This window comes from Microtus pennsylvanicus, chromosome 5 (genome assembly GCF_037038515.1).
Source record: "Microtus pennsylvanicus isolate mMicPen1 chromosome 5, mMicPen1.hap1, whole genome shotgun sequence".
Taxonomy (NCBI): domain Eukaryota; kingdom Metazoa; phylum Chordata; class Mammalia; order Rodentia; family Cricetidae; genus Microtus; species Microtus pennsylvanicus.
Window position 1 is genome coordinate 133,837,884 of NC_134583.1, and position 16,933 is coordinate 133,854,816.

Here is a 16,933-nt window from a genome sequence, read left to right on the forward strand (position 1 = left end):
AGTCATAGGTGACAACGGCAGTAGACCCTTTTTTTGTGGACCAGCCTGCCCTGAAATCTGTTCCTTTCACTTAGACAAGTGAGGGTTTTTTTTTTTTATTTCGAGACAGGGTTTCTCTGTGGCTTTGGAGCCTATCCTGGAACTAGCTCTGTAGACCAGGCTGGTCTCGAACTCGCAGAGATCCGCCTGCCTCTGCCTCCCGAGTGCTGGGATTAAAGGTGTGCGCCACCACCGCCCGGCAAAGTGAGGGTTTTGATGGACACCTGGTCAGGCCAGCCTCTCGGTCCCGGATTTCTGGAAATCATTCTACCTTTGCTTCCCTCTCCTTGACCCCGGAAGACAGAAAACCCCCAAGGTGACTTTCTGCGGGGCCTAGCGGGTGTCAGAATGAGTGCAGTGTTGCGTATTAGTGCTTCTGCGGGTGGGTGGCGAGGTGGGGCGTGTGTTAGCGGGCTGGTGCTTCTGCTAGGGTGGGGTGCATTCCTCCCTCACTATGTCTGTTCCCTGCTGCAGGTGCTCACACTTCCAGGGAGCTCTTACCTCAGGGCTCTGCCGGGGCAGGGAACATGACACCTGTCTTCTGTGATGTAGGAGAGTGTGCAGTGTACAGATTTGCCTGTGCAGAAGCCACCTCGGGGGCTCTGCAGAAACCTTCCCTGATCCTGCCTTTCCCTCTGCCACTGCTTTCTTCAGCTCACACTCTGGAGGGGGATCCTACCTTTCCTCCCAGAGCAGCAGCTGAGGGGAGTGTTAGTGGTGTTGGGACCGGGCCCCTGCCCAGATTCTGCTGGTGCCTGAACTGACACTGAGCTGCGCTGGAGACAGTTGGGTGCTTTCATATGAGCTAGCTGTCACCAAGTCCGTAAGCCTGTCCTCAGGAAATTTTCCCTGGTTAGCCCGGCAGGCAGGGGACTGTGGTAGAGGAGATGGTGCCATCCTCCCTGAGGCAGATGTTGCAAGCCTAGACCCAGGGGTTGTGCTCATGGCTTGCTAGCATGAGCCGATCACTGTAGGTCAGGGCTGGCCTGATTGTGGTGCTTGAGCAGAGTTATGTCTCTGCACTGTCTGCAGCCCAGTCCCAAGCACATGCTTATTTCTGCTCCTCTGACAACTTGCTATGAATACATTTTTTCTATCTTTTTTTTTGAGACAGGGTTTCCCAGAACTAGCTCTTGTAGACCAGGCTGGCCTCAAACTCACAGAGATCTGCCTGCCTCTGCCTCCCAAGTGCCGGGTTTAAAGGCGCCATTTTTCTACTTATGCACCTGCTTTTGTGCTAAGTACACAAAGGGAGCCAGCATACCCGGTTATGTTCGGGAAACTTGCATGAGATATTGGGGCGGCTCACTGGACAAAGTACTCACTTCCCAAGCATGAGGACCAGAGTTTGGGTCCCTGGTACTCATGTAAGTATGGTGGCCTACTAGTAACCGTAGCACTGAAGAGACTCAGCCAGGGGTCCCTAGAGCAGCCGGCTAACAGCGCTAGCTGAATCAGAAAGCTCCGGATTCAAACGAAAGATCCTGCCTTGGTATGTGAGGCAGAGAATGATGAAGAAAGACTCTTGAATCTAGTCTTTGGCATACCTCTATGTGCATGCGTGCACACCAGCACACACTGGAGCATTCATGTTCACACATGACTGCTTGACTTCGGGGCGGGGGTGGGGAGGAAGAGAATGAAGCAATTTCATTTTCTGTATGCATCGTAGTAGTCATGGTAATGGATGTGAAATCTTTTTCGGTGTCTGCTGGTGGCCAGAGGGTTCGAAAGACAGAACTAGGTGGGTCTCTGCTTTCCTTCCTTCCTTCCTTCCTTCCTTCCTTCCTTCCTTCCTTCCTTCCTTCCTTCCTTCCTTCCTTCCCTTCATCCTGACAGGGTTTCTCTGTGTAGCCTTGGCTATCCTACAGCTCACTCTGTGGTCCAGGTTGGCTTCAAACTCACAAATATCCACCTGCCTCAGCCTCCTGGGTGCTAGAATTAAAGATGTGCACCACCACCGCTTGGCTGGGTCTCTAAGCAAGCAGCCTTCAGTTTTCACTTGTGACCGCAGAAACAGTTTAGATTTCCTTTCTCCTTGGGTCCCAGAGAGAAGGGTTGCCATGGTAACCTGATTCACCCCCAAAGTCCGGGTTCTGGTGATCATGATTGTTAACATTTGCGTGAGCAGAGACTGTCCCTGACTCTCCCACTGCAACTGCTTCCTCTCCCACCTTGCCTTCAGTTGTCAGCTGTTAGCCTGAACCTGGGTCACCCTGCCAGGCAGCCAGGCCCTCACGCTTGCCGCCCTTCCTTGTGGCCCGGACTGTTCCCAGAGTCGGTAGCTGGCATAGTGTCCAGAAAGCCAGCCCCACCCCAGGAATGGCGCTTTCTCTTTGGTGGGAGTGTTCTGGAGTTGTGCCCTGGGTTTAGGGTCTGAGCACCCCACATCTCCTTCTGCTGCAGCTCTGTCTCCCCTTTCCAGCTGGCGTTTTGCTGCACAGAGGGGCGTGGACCCTTCGGTGAGAAGGAGGTCGGCATCTGACTCATACACCAAAGGTCAGCACGGTGGCCGGTGCCAGCTCTCCTCTTCCCTGGGCATGCACAGCGTCTTGGACCTTTTAGACACTTGGACTGACTTTATGCAGAACATTCTGGGTTTATGAGTTAGACTTGGGCTTGGGTTTATTATTTTGTACTTTGGATTCTTCCTTTAAGAAGACCAGAGATAAAAATACTCTCCTTTGCCAACCATCAGCCTTACCTCACTTCCCTCCAGAAAGGAGAGGATATGAGGGGATTAAGGGGTTTTGTGTGTGTGTGTGTGTGTGTGTGTGTGTGTGTGTGTGTGTGTGTGTAGTGTGTTACGGATAGGCAGACTTGGAAAGCTGTGGGTTTCAAAGAAGCATCTGTATACCTGAAACTTCACCCCGCTCCCATCTGTAACCTTACTCTTCTTGTTATTCCTAATTCTGTGGTTTCATACCTGGTAATTTACAGTATTGGGGACACTTGGACTCGTGGGGCTCCAGAGGTGGGTGAGCCATGGCATGTGCAGTATTTGGGTTTCCCGATTTCCATTGACTCTTTGGATTTGAACTTGAAGGTCGGAGGCTGGCTGCTGGCTCCCGCGGTGACTCAAGTCTTTGCCGGCCAGGGTGTGTGCGCGTCAGCCCTGGGCCTGTGAACATTTTCAGAACCGTACTGTTGACTCAGTGGTTTTCCAATGGGTGGTTGTGTTCAACAGACGGCAGCTGGACGCAGTCTGGATTGTCCCAGCTGGGCAGGGGCTGCTGTGTCATCCAGGGGATAGAAGCAGTTCTGTTCCTCCACCCTTGGCTCCCAAACACGGAGAAGTATCCTCTGGACATTAGCACGGCAGGCAGTAGAGGAGCCCCACTTTAATAGAAGGGTTTATCGGGCAGCTAAAGAATAAGATGTAGAGAGATGCCTCGAACAGAACCAGTGTGCAAGTGTGTAAATGGGTGTTTTAACACTCACAGTTATTTTATACACCTAAGACAGTTTAGTGGTTTGCTGAATATTATTTCCTTATTTGTTCATTTGCTTATTTGTTTTATTAAGACAGGATCTCATAACCCAGGCTACACTCAGAGTTGCTATTTACTTGAGGATAACTTTGAACTTCTGATCTTTTTGCCTCTATCTCCTGAGTGCTGGGGTTCCAGGCGTGCCCCACCACACCAACTGGCTTACTGAGTGTAAAAATCTGTTCCTTCTAGGGGCCTGGCAGTGGTGGCACACACCTTTAATCCCAGCACTTGGGAGGCAGAGGCAGGCGGATCTCTATAAGTTTGAGGCCAGCCTGGGAGAGGCTCCAAAGCTATAGAGAAACCCTGTCTCCAAAAACAAAAACCAAACAAACAAAAAAATCTGTTTCTTCTAAATGTGTTTTGCTTTAGTATAAGCAAGAATATGGGGTGTGTGTGCGCGCGCGCACGCGCCTGTGTGTCTGTGTGTCAGGGTTGAGGGAGAACAGAGTTCTATTAGCTTCCTGCTCACCCAACATTCTTCTTAAAAAGAAAAGACCCAACCCCAGCTTACCTTGCTAGGCACTAAAGCTTCCTCCATACCCAACAGTATAGTTGGGATCTGGGGCTGGCTCAGTTGGGAAAGTGTTCTGTGCACAAGCAGGAGACCTGACTTCCATCCACAACACCCAATTGAAAAGCCAGACATGGCTGTGCACACTTAGAACCCCAGAGTTTGGGAGATGGAGATGGGCCCTGGAGTACACTGGCTGGCCAGCTTAGCCTAAATGGTGAGTCCAGGTCCCAGTGACAGAATAAAGAGAAAGAAATGAGAGGGACGGCTCCTGAGGAGCGACCTATGGCTTCCACACCCACGTACAGACTCATGCACCTGCACGCTCACACAGAAAAATGAAAGCGATAAATCAAAATTAAAGAATAGTTTTATGTTATCTTCTGGGATTCACGTTTGCTTTGTAAATCTTCTTAAGAGGGTGCCGCGGACATACATCATCAGTTGCCTGGCCCTTCCAAGACACGTCTGGGGAAGTAGCTGAAAGGTGTAAATTAAGAAAAGCAAGTGTTTGTGGCTTCCACCTTAACCTTCTGTTACGTTAAATGGCTCTGTTGAAGAGGGCTGTCACGGCTCTTGAAAACTCGGGAAAGTCCAAGCCAGCTGTGCCATTAGTCACCTTTGGGAGACCAGAATGTTTGATGTGAAAATTATATGGGCACATCTAATTGCGTGCTTTCTCACCCCATAAGATATGTACTAAAGGGGTGACACTCTCCCTCCCCTTCTTTTTAAGCTAAATTGTTTAATCTGAATTTCATAATATTTAGAGGAGTTCCAACGAGTCGGCTGCCATTTTTCGACGTCTTTTGTTTCACCACACTGTGTGAGCCAACCACATACATCTCTAGACACCCAGGGAGAGCTGGCGATCCCTCCCTCCCTTATGTGGGGAATTGTGAGACGTATGACCCATAATTCAGTCTTCCTCTGAATGTCCCCAGACTCCAGCAAGCAGGAAAGAGACAAGGAAACAAATCCACCCTGCGGGGGTTGGAGGGGAGAGAGAGAGAGAGAACCTGTGCTTCCTGTAAAATGGGAAGAATAATTCTTGTCTAGTCCGAGTCTCAGAGCCGTGCACACGTTTCCAGTAAAATGTGCTCAGAGCGAAATAGAAAGCATTCACGCAGAGATAAGATAATGGACAATTAAGTTAATTTAAACCCTGGAGTTAACGACTGATCAGTTTACACACACACTGTGGAGTTCACCCATCTCAGCCGAGCAATGGTTTTGATATATTCATTTATGGAGCTGTTCAACTGTCACCACAGTGTTAAGCTGTTGTCTGTTTCCTCCTGACCAAAGCTCTCCGTAACATCCCTCCGTCAGCTGCCGCTCCTGTCCACGTGTTCTCCCGTCTCCAGACAACAGTCACTCTTTTCCTTCTGTGTTTCTTGTTTTAAGTCTTCATGTACCCATGAATATTCCACAGTCTGTGATCCTTTGTGATTGGCTTCTTTCACTTGGCTTCATGCTTTCAAGCTCCATGTTTATCAGTACCTCATTCTTTACCTGACTGAGTAATATTCCATTCTATAGATAGATTGTGCTTTATTTATGATAAATTTCAAATTTAAAAACCACCAACTAACCTCATGTTTCTTTCATTTTCTAAACCTTTTTCTTTTTTTTAAAGTTAAGGGATATTAGGGGACAGTCATTTCCAAACCTACGAAGATCCTGTGTCTTTCATATGTCCATACCTCGGCAGAGGCTACCTAGGTGCAAATGCTGGATGGAGCAAAGGGACATCAACATCCAGTCTATGAGGACTCAAGGTTTACAGTCTGTGAAACAGTTTTTGGTTAGTCTTTCCGTGGGCTGATTGGGTTAAGGTGTTATCTCCAGCGGCTGGAGCAGGCCCTGATAGAGCCGTCCCTTTTGTGCCTGTGTTTTCTGCTAGTGATCCTTGCTGACGTGCTAATCAGCCAGCTGGCAGCCAACAGTCTGAGGAGGTGCCACTGTGTCCAACCTGGGACTCTCCTCCTGCCTGGGGGTTCTTTCCTGGTTATTGTTCCAGGTGTTGAAGGGTTGAGAGGCATAGCTGTGTTTGTGTTCTGAGAGGTGGGGCAGAAGCCGTCTGCTTTGTGGACATTGTATTGGAGAGAAGGCAGCTTGTAGCTTAGACCGAAAACAATCACACAAAAACTGTATTAATTAAATCACTGCTTGGCCCATTAGCTCTAGCTTCTTATTGGCTAACTCTTACATATTAATTTAACCCATTTCTATTAATCTGTGTATCGCCATGTGGCAGTGGCTTACCGGCAAAGTTTCAGCATGTTTGACTCTGGCAGCGGCTCCATGGCTTCTCCCGACTCCATCCTTCTTTCTCCCAGCATTCAGCTTAGTTTTCCCCACCTAGCTCTAAGTTCTGCCCTGCTATAGGTTCAAAGCAGTTTCTTTATTGATTAACCAATAAAAGAAACACATAGATGGAAGGACCTCCCACACCAACATTGCTCTTTGGGTGAGTGTGTGGAGGCAGGGCCTCTCCTTTGGTTGATTGGCTGAAGGAAGGCGGGGTCTTGCTCAGGATGGAGTCTGCCTGGGTCATGTGCTCTGCTGACTGTCCTCCACATTGCCAGCATTCGTGTCCTGTAAATGTGTTCTCTACTCACAGTGTACATGTGGTGCTGGCTTCACTTTATAAAGCAGGGATGTGGTGGTCCAGAGGCAGGCAGAGGCAGACAGATCTCTGTGACCTTGAGGTCAGCCTGGTCTACATAGCAAGTTCTAGGCCACGTGGAACTATATACTGAGATTATGTCTCAAAAACAAAACAAGCACAACAGAAAAAGTTGTAGAGGGCTTGCCCAGCATGTACCAGGCCTGGCACCACACAATTCAGGATGATAGGGTAGACCTATAATCCCAACATTTTGGAGGTAGAGGCAGGAGGATCAAGTCTGCATGGTCTGTCTCACTTCTACAATGAACCTGAGCCTGAGATCCTTAAGACTCTGCCTAGAACAACAATAAAAGATGGAACACCACAAACACTGAAGCAACACAGAGAAACCCTGTCTCGAAAAAAACCAAACCAAAACAAACAAGATGGAACATTGTCTGATCCTTCTACACACACACACACACACACACACACACACACACACACACACTGCACACACACTGTACACAGAGTCTCCTTTACTCATAAAAAGACAAGTATTTAATCAGAAGGAGGAGGTAGGTCAAGGCTTAGGCTCTCCAGATTCTTTTGTACCAGGATTCTCACTTCTCCTTTCCCATGTATATGCCCATGGATGACAGCGGTTGCAATGTCAAAAGCTTAGCCACATGTAGGCATTTCTCCCCAAAGCTGGCCTGGGAGAAAGAGCTCCCTCTATCCACAGTGAGTGCCATGGTGTTTGCTTTATCAGCTGGCCTCCTCAAGCTCTCTGCAGGCTTTTGTTCCTAAGTTTTTCTGCAGTGGGTCACTGCTGAGGCTTGGGCTTGAGTGTGTCCTCCTTGTGTGTGGTCTTACAGGCACTGTTTGCTTACCTCAAGAGGTGACATTGCCCAGAGAAGGGACAATAGGTTACACGTGGAGGTGAGGACTGAGAAAATGACAACAGCGTCGCTTCTATCGGCCTGAGGTCGCATGGAGCCCCTCACTGCCACAGAGAGCAGAGAGGAACACCGCATGGGAGGTCAGCCAGGGTCAGCCAGGGTCTGGGTGTGAGACTTGATATTCCACCAGGCCTGGGCCTCTTCGAACTCTATTTGCTGACTTTTCATACGCTCTGACTGCTTTCTCAAGCCTGGGCAAAGCGGTGGCCCCCACTTGAGCGTGTTACAGGGTTAGAGATTATTGGGGTTGATAACAGATGAAAGAGTAAAAACACCCCTGTACTCAAAATGACTCCAATCACCCTCCCCCTCCTTTCCAAACCATCCCAACTCTTTACACACACACACACACACACACACACACACACACACACACACACACACACACACACACCCTCATTTCTTTTCTGGTGTATGATAAAATATATCATATTTCCAACTTCGCAATATTTGATAACGATTTGTTTTTGAAAGATGGGGAGGGGAGAACAAGTTGTCAAAGCTTTGTTTTATCCAAGAAGGACCTTTGGGATGATGTCATGGGTTCAAACTCTGGAGTCTTCCCTGGCCATGTAGAACATTTATGTAGCAAAGTGGATCTTCGTCCTGTGTTGCCTTTTCTATTGAATACAGCTGTCTGCCTCCAGGTAGATACTTTCTTCGTCTATAATGGCAGTGACCAGAGAGAAGGAGGCCTAGGGCTCTTGGACTTGCTAACTAGCAACCTCATTGACAGGACACACAGAGCCCCTTGGCGGTCCTCATCTGCCAGTATGGAGCTCGGGGGCGTTACAGGGTGCTGGGATCATTAAGTGTGAAGATGGCTTTGCTCCCATGCCTCTGTGGGAGTGCTCCCATGCCTCTGTGGGAGTGCTCCCATTCCGTTTGGACTTTTGCCTCCTGTCTGTATTGGGGTATGTGAAGGCCCAGGTGGACTTCATGCCCATATTCTTTGACCCTAGGGATGGTCACTCCATGCCAGTCAATGCCAAGTAGTCAAAGTCAAGTAGGGTGCTTGAGTGACAAGAGCTTGTGCACTTAGAGAGGGAGAGGCCATGTTTATGGCCTGGACACTTGTCTGTCCTGACACTGAGACTTCTTGCTTCATGATCCGGTCCTGGCTGACCAGGCATGCAGTCCTGCACATGTGTGTACCTACTCACACTAGCCTGAGTTTCTGGAACATTGCTAGTGGAACAGTGCTGCAAGCGCTTGCTTGTTAATGGTAATACCTTAGTTTGGGGACAGACTGGGCTTGTTCTTAATGATAAAAATGGTAGCTTGCCCAGAGGCCAATTACAGTTGCTCTGCCTCCACTGTAAGTTGTTAGAACATAGTTCAAATGTAATTAGTTCCCATTTAAGTTACCTCATCTCCTGAGGTCAGAATTGTTGATGGTGCTTATAAAGTTAGGTCAGCATGACCCGCGGAGCCCCGTGTCTCTCCAAGGTGATATTTATATGTACGTACATGGTGGTTTGTTTGGTTGGATGGCTGCTGCTGTTTTCTGTTGGCCTTGTTTGTATGCACGTGTACATTTGTGTGTATATATGACAGAGAGATGAGCATTCCTCCCGTTAACTTGCACTACTTTGCTTGTTTTTGTAAACTGGTCCTTGTTGGCGACTCTATTAAATGGCTTCTTTATTCCTATGAAGATACAACATTTTCTTCGAGAACCCTGAACTATTATTGTTTCTTTAAAGTCTGGGTTTCTGTTTTTTATTTTTCTCTTTTCACTTCTGCATCCCAGCCACATGGACCTGGGGAGGCTTTCGGATCTGCAGAGTGATTGCAAAATTCATTCCACGATCAAGTTCTGCTCTCACGTAGAGACTCATGGGCAGTCTTTCTACACGTACAGTGGAAGAGAAAAATGGCCTCAGCCATCTATATTAGGGTTCTGCAGAGACAAAACCAAATGAGTGTTGTGTAGGGGGCATAGAAAGTGATTTGCCATCAGGAACTGACCCACAGAGTTAGGCTGAGAGATCCGGCACATCAGACACTCAGGAGGACCGAGGGCTGCATTCTAGTTTAGTCAGAGAACCCAGGACTAGCAAAGGAGGTGGCGTGATGTCCTTTTGAAGCCTGGTGTCTCTATGCTTAGGAAGGAGTTGTGTTTTATGTTCAAAGGCAATTGGGCCAGAGGAATCCCCCCCCCCCAAAAAAAAAGTCTTTATAATTTTATCTCCCCCTCCTCCAACAGGGTTTCTCTGTGTACCTCTGTTTGTCCTGGAACTCCTGCTGTAGGCCAGGCTGACCTCAAACGTAGGGATCCTCCTGCCTCTTCCTCCCGAGCGTGGGATTAAAGGTGTGTACCACCACTGCCCTCATTTTCTTTCTTTCCTGTGTCAGGAACTAAACTAGGGCCTTGAACATGTCAGGCGTCTGCTGAGCCATATCCCGAGCCAAGAATAATGTTTGAATAAATATCTGGACAGCCTGAGCACACTCCAGTCCAACAAACATGTAAAATTGATTAAAGACGCAGAGCCAATAGAAGGTACATATAGTACATGTTGTACATATAATAAAGAGTCTTCATGTAAGGAATTGGCTTGCACAGAGCTGGGACTTTTCTGGACCCAAAAGTAAAGCTTAAACCTTCCTCCCCCACCTCCAGTCTGGTTCAGTTTCTTCCAGAGCGAACAGCTGTTGGCTAGTTTCACTCTGATATTATTTTATGCAAAACATTTAGAATGTTTTAGCATTTTTAGAGCCTGTCATTTTGTTTAGTCTTGTTTTCTTTTAAATTGTTGTCCAGCTCTTTCCGTACTTCCCATTTATGGTGTATACGTGCGTGCCTGTGTGTGTGTGTGTGAGCGTGTGGGCGTTTCCCAGTAAAGCAGTTGATATATTTTAACTTGTTGGCCTCCGTTCTGTCATGTGATGTCGACTATCACCAGCATCTTACGGAAGAAGGCAGTAAGGTCACAAGGAAGTATGGTATTGGAATATGCAAACACTGCTGGACCCTGTGGGTGTCTCCTGCAGCTGTGTATCGATCTGCCTAATGCAACTGCAGCCTGCCTTCCGTGTTAGCATGCCACCGTGCTACAGCCCCTTAATGTCATTTCCTTCTTTGGAAGACATCCCCTTCAGAAATCCACTCACATCCAGGCAGTGTTTCCCGAGTTCAGGGCCATTGCCAAGGATAAGTGGCTCCCACTTCCGGATCCGTATTCTGTATTCCCAGTTTGATCAGGGTTGCAGTGGCTTTGATGGGGGACAGAGGAGAGCAGGGTCACTCTACCGGTAAGTTTTGTGTGGCTGGTGGAGATTGATGGACTCTCAAGTGCCACCCCAACCCTGGAGCAGCAGGGAGCTCACAGGCCTTCGCTTCCTTTCCTACAGAGTATTCCTATTCCTCTTCTACTTTACCACCTGCTGATGGACAATTCCTGAGCTCAGGCTACGATGACCAGAGCGCTCTCCTCCCAGATCTCTTCCTCTCTCTTCATCCCTAAAGCAAGCTAGCCTGAGAAAAGGAGCATGCGGATCTATAACCGAAAAGTCCAGGGGAAGGAGACAGCTCAGTGGCTGGGTCCAGTTGTCTGTGTTTCAGAATGTTTTCCAGGAGCCTTTGCTCTGCCATCCTCCGAGCTGACTTCCTTGCAGAGAAGCTTATTCAAGTCCAGAGAGATCTTATCTTTGCCCCTTAATGTCTGTGCTGTGGTTTCCAGTGGGCAGCTGGGGTAAGGGATTGCAGTGTGCAGGGTGGGCACACATTGAGTACACCTGCCCAGGCCTCAAGCTGGGGGAGCAATGCACTCTACCTAAGCTAACAGCTTCATGGACTCAGGTTAGTGTCTCCTAAATAATTTAAGATTTTATTACTGGAAAAGCCGGGAAAGGCCATGAAGCACAAAACACAGAAACTGCTGATTCATCGTTCTTAGTCCCCTGCTTGAGCTTCCTGCACCTCCGCTGCAAAGACCCTCCCTTCCCTAGATTCCTGTGGATGCCCAGAGTTTTCGAACACTTCCATGTTCTCAAGCTTTTTTTTTGCTTTTTTTAAAATTTATTTATTTACTTATTATGTATACAACATTCTGTTTGTGTATATGCCTGCAGACCAGAAGAGGGCACCAGACCTCATTACAGATGGATGTGAGCCACCATGTGGTTGCTGGGAATTGAACTCAGGACCTTTGGAAGAGCAGGCAATGCTCTTAACCACTGAGCCATCTCTCCAGCCCCCTGTTCTCAAGCTGTTAAGGAGTTTATAAAACTCACTCTATTCTATGAAAATATTATGAATGAATATCTTAAAGACATTAGATAAAGTGGGGATAAGTTGAATCCTACAAGTTCAAAGCTGTTGGCTCCTTGAAGAGAGGGGCTATGACCACCGAGTTTGACTCTGAGATTCCCTGGCTCCTAAGCATAGAAGGAAAGATATCTATGGTTATAGAGTGCTGTGTGTGTGTGTGTTTGGAGAGAGAGAGAGAGAGAGAGAGAGAGAGAGAGAGAGAGAGAGAGAGAGAGAGAGAGAGAGAGAGAGCCCTCTAAGAGGATAGGTGGCAGGGAAGCGTCCATGGATGGTGACGGAGACAATGTACTTGAAGGCAGCCCTAGCTCTTCAGATGGCTCTAGTGTTTCTTTGCCAAGCTCCCTTCTCCAGCCACTTGCCCCTGAGAGACTTGCTTTTTCGTGCTTTTTGCTTTGTTAGTCAGCGAAGTAAGGAGATAAGCATTAAGCCCTCACACTGCTGGGCTCCTTCCAGATAAAGCTGGATAGTTCCTGGTACTGCCCTTGAAGACAGCACTCAGGCGAGTCAGGGTTGTAGACAGAGCTAGGCACAGTCACCTCCACTCTAAAGCTGGTCCGAGCTAGCTCACTCATCTTGTGATCGCTCTATTTATCAGTGAGCGCCGTGGAGGCCTTGCTTCCCAGATGGACCCAAGACAGCTCTGTGATAGCAAGCCACGCTGCTGCTGGCCCTTGGCTGCTCTTCCTGGAAAGGTCTCCAGCGGCCAGCAGTTGATTGCCCTTTGTCACCTGGGGAGCTGAGTTTCCCTGTGAGTGGTTGCAATACCCCGAAGCAGCCCAGCGCACATGGATAGATGGCATTGTGACAGCCTCAGAAGCTGCTCCAGGGTTGTGGCTCCCAGTCTTTATTTTTATTGATTTGTCTTCCAGAATTATCTGTAGTCATCTGGGCTGGACAAGTTTACTCAGTCCATCTTTTGCAATGAATATAAAAAGATAGAATCTCCCTCCCTCTCTCCCTCCCTCCCTCCTTCTCTCTCTCCTTCCCTCCCTCTCTCCTTCCCATGCTGGGTCACAGCTCCGGGGCAGAGCTCATGCATAGCCTGTACAAGACCCTGGGTTCAGCCCCCAGGAGCACTAGCCAACCACCCAACAACATGAAGCGAGTGGAAAGGCATTTGTTCCTTTCAGGGAGCCCGTCTTCACACCCTGCAATTCTATCTCCAAATTTTCTACCTGGTAAATGGGGCTGTAACAAACTTCTGACCAGGAATTGTGGGTCTACACAGCGGCCATTTGCTGGAGAAGACTACACACAGTCCATACTGTCCCTCTAGCTGTGTGACCTTGGGCACGCTCCTTAACGTCTCTGAGTCGGTTTCCTCCTCTGTGAACTAGGCAGAGCACTCTTAGCCTGTGTGCTGGTTGTAGGAGTTAATGGAGCAGTCAGCACAACCTTGTCTAGGGGCCTGGATGGGGAAGGCAGCTTTTGGGACCAGATGCCTACTGAGTAGACTTGGCTTCAGCACACTTTCCTGAACACATGGGGGTCCTGATCTATAGAGGGGTCCCAGATGGTGTTATTGTGGCTTCTCTTAGGAAGCTGTAGTCTAAGAGAACAAAGGGGTGTTAAGACAGGAGCCTCAACAGCTCAGGGAGTACAGTCATACATGAGAGTGTATGACGGCAAGGTATACACACATAGAAAGTATGTATGATTACAAGGTGCAAACACCGGCAAACCCACAAAATTTATCCAAATAGAAGCTGCAGCAAGGTAAGTTAAGAGGGAAGGCTCAGCCAGGTGGCTGGTTGCTTAGAGGAAGGAGCAACTGTCCGTGTACATCAGGGGATGGATGCGGTTAGGGCTGGGCACAGTGGAAAAAGATCATGGCAGGAAGGCCGCTTGAGGAAGCTGTGTTCGAGAGGTCTCTCAGGGACCCCAGCTGCATGGCAGGGAGGCGTGGAGAGTTCTGGGCTCCCGTGGTTGTGGGGCACCTAGGAAAACGTGGGTTAGGTGGTGAGCCAGGCTGGGGCTGCTGTGTGTGCCTTGGGGAGTCTCTCCCGGCCACGCCTCACTCTGTTCCCCTTTCTTCCTGGCAGCAGAGCCCCCTCCCTTGCTGCACTCAGGGACATGCCTGTGAGCACTTCTACCCCCCCTCAGACTTCACTGTCAGCACGCAAGTCTTCAGGGACATGAAAAGCAGCCACTCCTTACAAAAGGTTGGGGAGCCCTGGTGTCTGGAGGTAGGTCTCGGAGCAGAATGACGGTATGAGATGAGCCAGCCCTGAAACGAAGCCACCCATCCAAAGTTTACCTCCCGCGAGGGCAGGGCCCATGCATCCACCTCCATCCCTGAATCCTCCTTGGGTCCCTTTCATTTCAGGTGCCATGATGTCTGGCTGCTGACCACTGATAGGGAAGTCATAGCCGTTAAATCACCACTTTACAAGAAGAGGGTGGAGGCGGTGCTAGGGAGGATACGTGATGCCCAGCTGCCTCGTAAAGGCCACGTGACCCAGCATCACACGCAAGAATGTGCAGTATTCCATCAGACTTGAATCTGGGAAGTCATTTCCTGGCGTTCCTTATGACTCCCGCTGGAAGGGAAGCTGTCACCTCAACTTTGCCATTGCTACTAGCAATTAGTTGTCTATAGTATAGATTTTCTTTTCAAATTCAGGGTGCTGAGAACTGCCCCCCACCCTGCAAGGTCCCTGGCTGGCAGAGGCAGGCACAGCCCAATGCCTGCTCACAGATGCTGTTCTCCAAGGACAGGAAGCATTGTTAATTTCCTTTAAATAATTCAATGCGATGTCAATACCCCACACGACTCTGGGCTCCGGAGTGACAGCTCTCTTCAAATTAGTTGTCCCAAGAATAAAGAACTTCCAGAACATTCTTTTATCTTCAGGAAAGCAAACATCAATGCAGACTTTCAAAAAAAATTTAAAGTAACTCTTAGATTTAGATAGAAGATGATGTTTTGGTTTTCATGAATATTCACGAGCCAATTAGTGGAGACTTTAAAAACCCACGTTGTGTCCCTACTAGGTGCTGAGCTTATGCTATATGCTCGATGGTGCCGGGTGAGAAAGCAAGTTTCTCTAGTGGGCAGAATGGGCACCTGGAGAGATAGGGAGCACGCGCATATATGTCTTGCCTCTAGAGAGGGAAACAGTGGAAGAGATCATGTTAAAAACCCTTGTTCTTCTTAAGAAACAGTAGACAGCCATTTAGGAGAACCAGAGAGATATAGAAAAACATGTAGAAGGCACATCACCCAGACCCTCGCACGACCTGTAGATTGTCTTGTTTTTGACAAGTTTCTTGAGCCGTTCATGTTCACTGATGTTGGGGTCTCACTGACATGGTTTTGCACTCTCCCCTCACCTGATGTCACGGCAGGGGATGTTTTCCTTTGCCAGACCATGTGCTAGCAAGATCCTACGTCTGTGTCCTTGGAATTCCCGTGCTCTAACCTTACTCTTAGTCCAGGTGGCGCTAGAACAGACAGGTGTTCTGAGGCTTTGACCCTCTCCTGCTCTCTTGCCTTTGACATGCCCACTATGGGCTGTACTTACCCTCTGACTACCTGGTGCGTGTGTGTGAGTGTGTGTGTTCAGCCGGTTCTGTGTGGCAGGGCGCTGAGGCCTCCACTCTGCAGTGGTTGTGATCTTAGCAGATCCTGCCTGGTCAGCTTCTCCTAAGGAAAGCAGCCCATTCTGACTCTCAAGGATAAGGCTATCCCACCAGGCCTGGCAGATAAGGCTAGCCCACTGGGCCCGGCAAAAGGTAGCTCATTAACCTTTGGTCAGAGTCGGGACAGAGATAAAGGAGAACCAGGTGCCTGTTTTGGTACAAGGAAATAGAAACAGAAAGACTGGCTGTCTTCCTTGTAGCTTGAGATTTGCAGGAGCCGATTAGAACCCTGGCGCCAGTGACCTTGAACATTTCTTCTGTTTGTCCCTAGTACAGAAAAACAAAAAACAAAAAAACATGTTTCCAGGTGAAGGATAAACCCACAGATTGTGAATAGGCCAGGCACGAAGGTGCCGAGAATGAGCAAGTTACCAAACTGTTCTCTGCCTCAGTTTCTCTATCCTGTAGATAGGCAGTGTAAAAAGCCAGTATGTGTGAGATTGCAAGCACAAACAGCAGATCCCACATGCCTGCCTGAGCATCATTTTGATGGACTGGTCACTGATGGTCTGCTTGGCTATGTGCCCTGCACACTTTCCTCCCTTGCTTTCTGTCCCGCATGGAAAATCATGCTTAACATTGCTAGTACCTGCTACTTCAGGAATTTTGGTGGAGTGTGAAAATCCTGACCTGTGGTGTGAGCATTCTAGAAATGGCTCTAGGGAACTAGATGATTGGCAGTCAGCAAGCAGTAAGTCCCGAGTCTGTCACCTCTGTTGGCAAGGCTCTCGCTCCTCCTTGATGCAATGTTTGGATGTGTAAAAAGCCCGGTAATAGAATACGGGCCAGGCTTGCTCCGCTGGGTACCGAGGGAGATCCTTTGACATGTCTCACAGACTTCCTGCGGTCCGGGCACTACTGTAAAGAACTGTACTACTGTATTAACTCTTTGGACCCTGACAGCAGCCTTAAGAGGCAGCGCTGCACACACCCCTTCTGCAAATAGGGGTAACCTGAGCCAAAGCCATGGAGCTGCTTAAGATCCCAAGCCAGAGAACCCGTGCCGTAAAACACTGCTAATGACGGGACGTGCTGTTGTTCATGGTCCAGTATTTCCTCCATTTTCCGGAAGGAGGGTGCATTTGATCCTGTTGCCACCCTGCGCTCTCGGGAAGTGGAGTAAATGTCCCGGTCAGAAGATCTTTCCCATCGTCTCCAATTAATAACCATTGTCCTCCTCCCCTCTGCCTTGTTGTTCTGCCATCTCTTCCTCCAGGGAATTCAGTAGATAGACCGGTTGAGTAAATATGACTAAGAAAGTCAATACCCACCTGGGCAGACATGAGTCACTTCTTTCTAGTTAGCTATTCGTGTCCACGTTAGAGCCGGCCACACAGCACACTGCCCTGGGGCTGCGAGGAGCCACAGGGATAGGGTGTGACCCCGCACAACTGC

General features: G+C 48.8%; 1 protein-coding gene across 45 annotated transcripts in view; it reads left to right on the forward strand.

Moving 5' to 3' along the window:
- Tcf7l2 (transcription factor 7 like 2) overlaps window positions 1–16,933 on the forward strand; it is a 186,084-nt gene that overhangs the window by 104,354 nt on the left and 64,797 nt on the right. For 6 of the 45 annotated variants that reach the window (XM_075974450.1, XM_075974454.1, XM_075974455.1 and 3 more), the window contains exon 6: window positions 13,939–14,082. The exons of 37 other annotated variants lie outside the window; for them this stretch is intronic. In XM_075974450.1, the coding sequence (XP_075830565.1) occupies window positions 13,939–14,082 (144 nt within the window). The remainder of the gene's footprint in view (window positions 1–13,938; window positions 14,083–16,933) is intronic. 2 more of the 45 variants (XM_075974428.1, XM_075974457.1) reach the window with 1 other exon arrangement.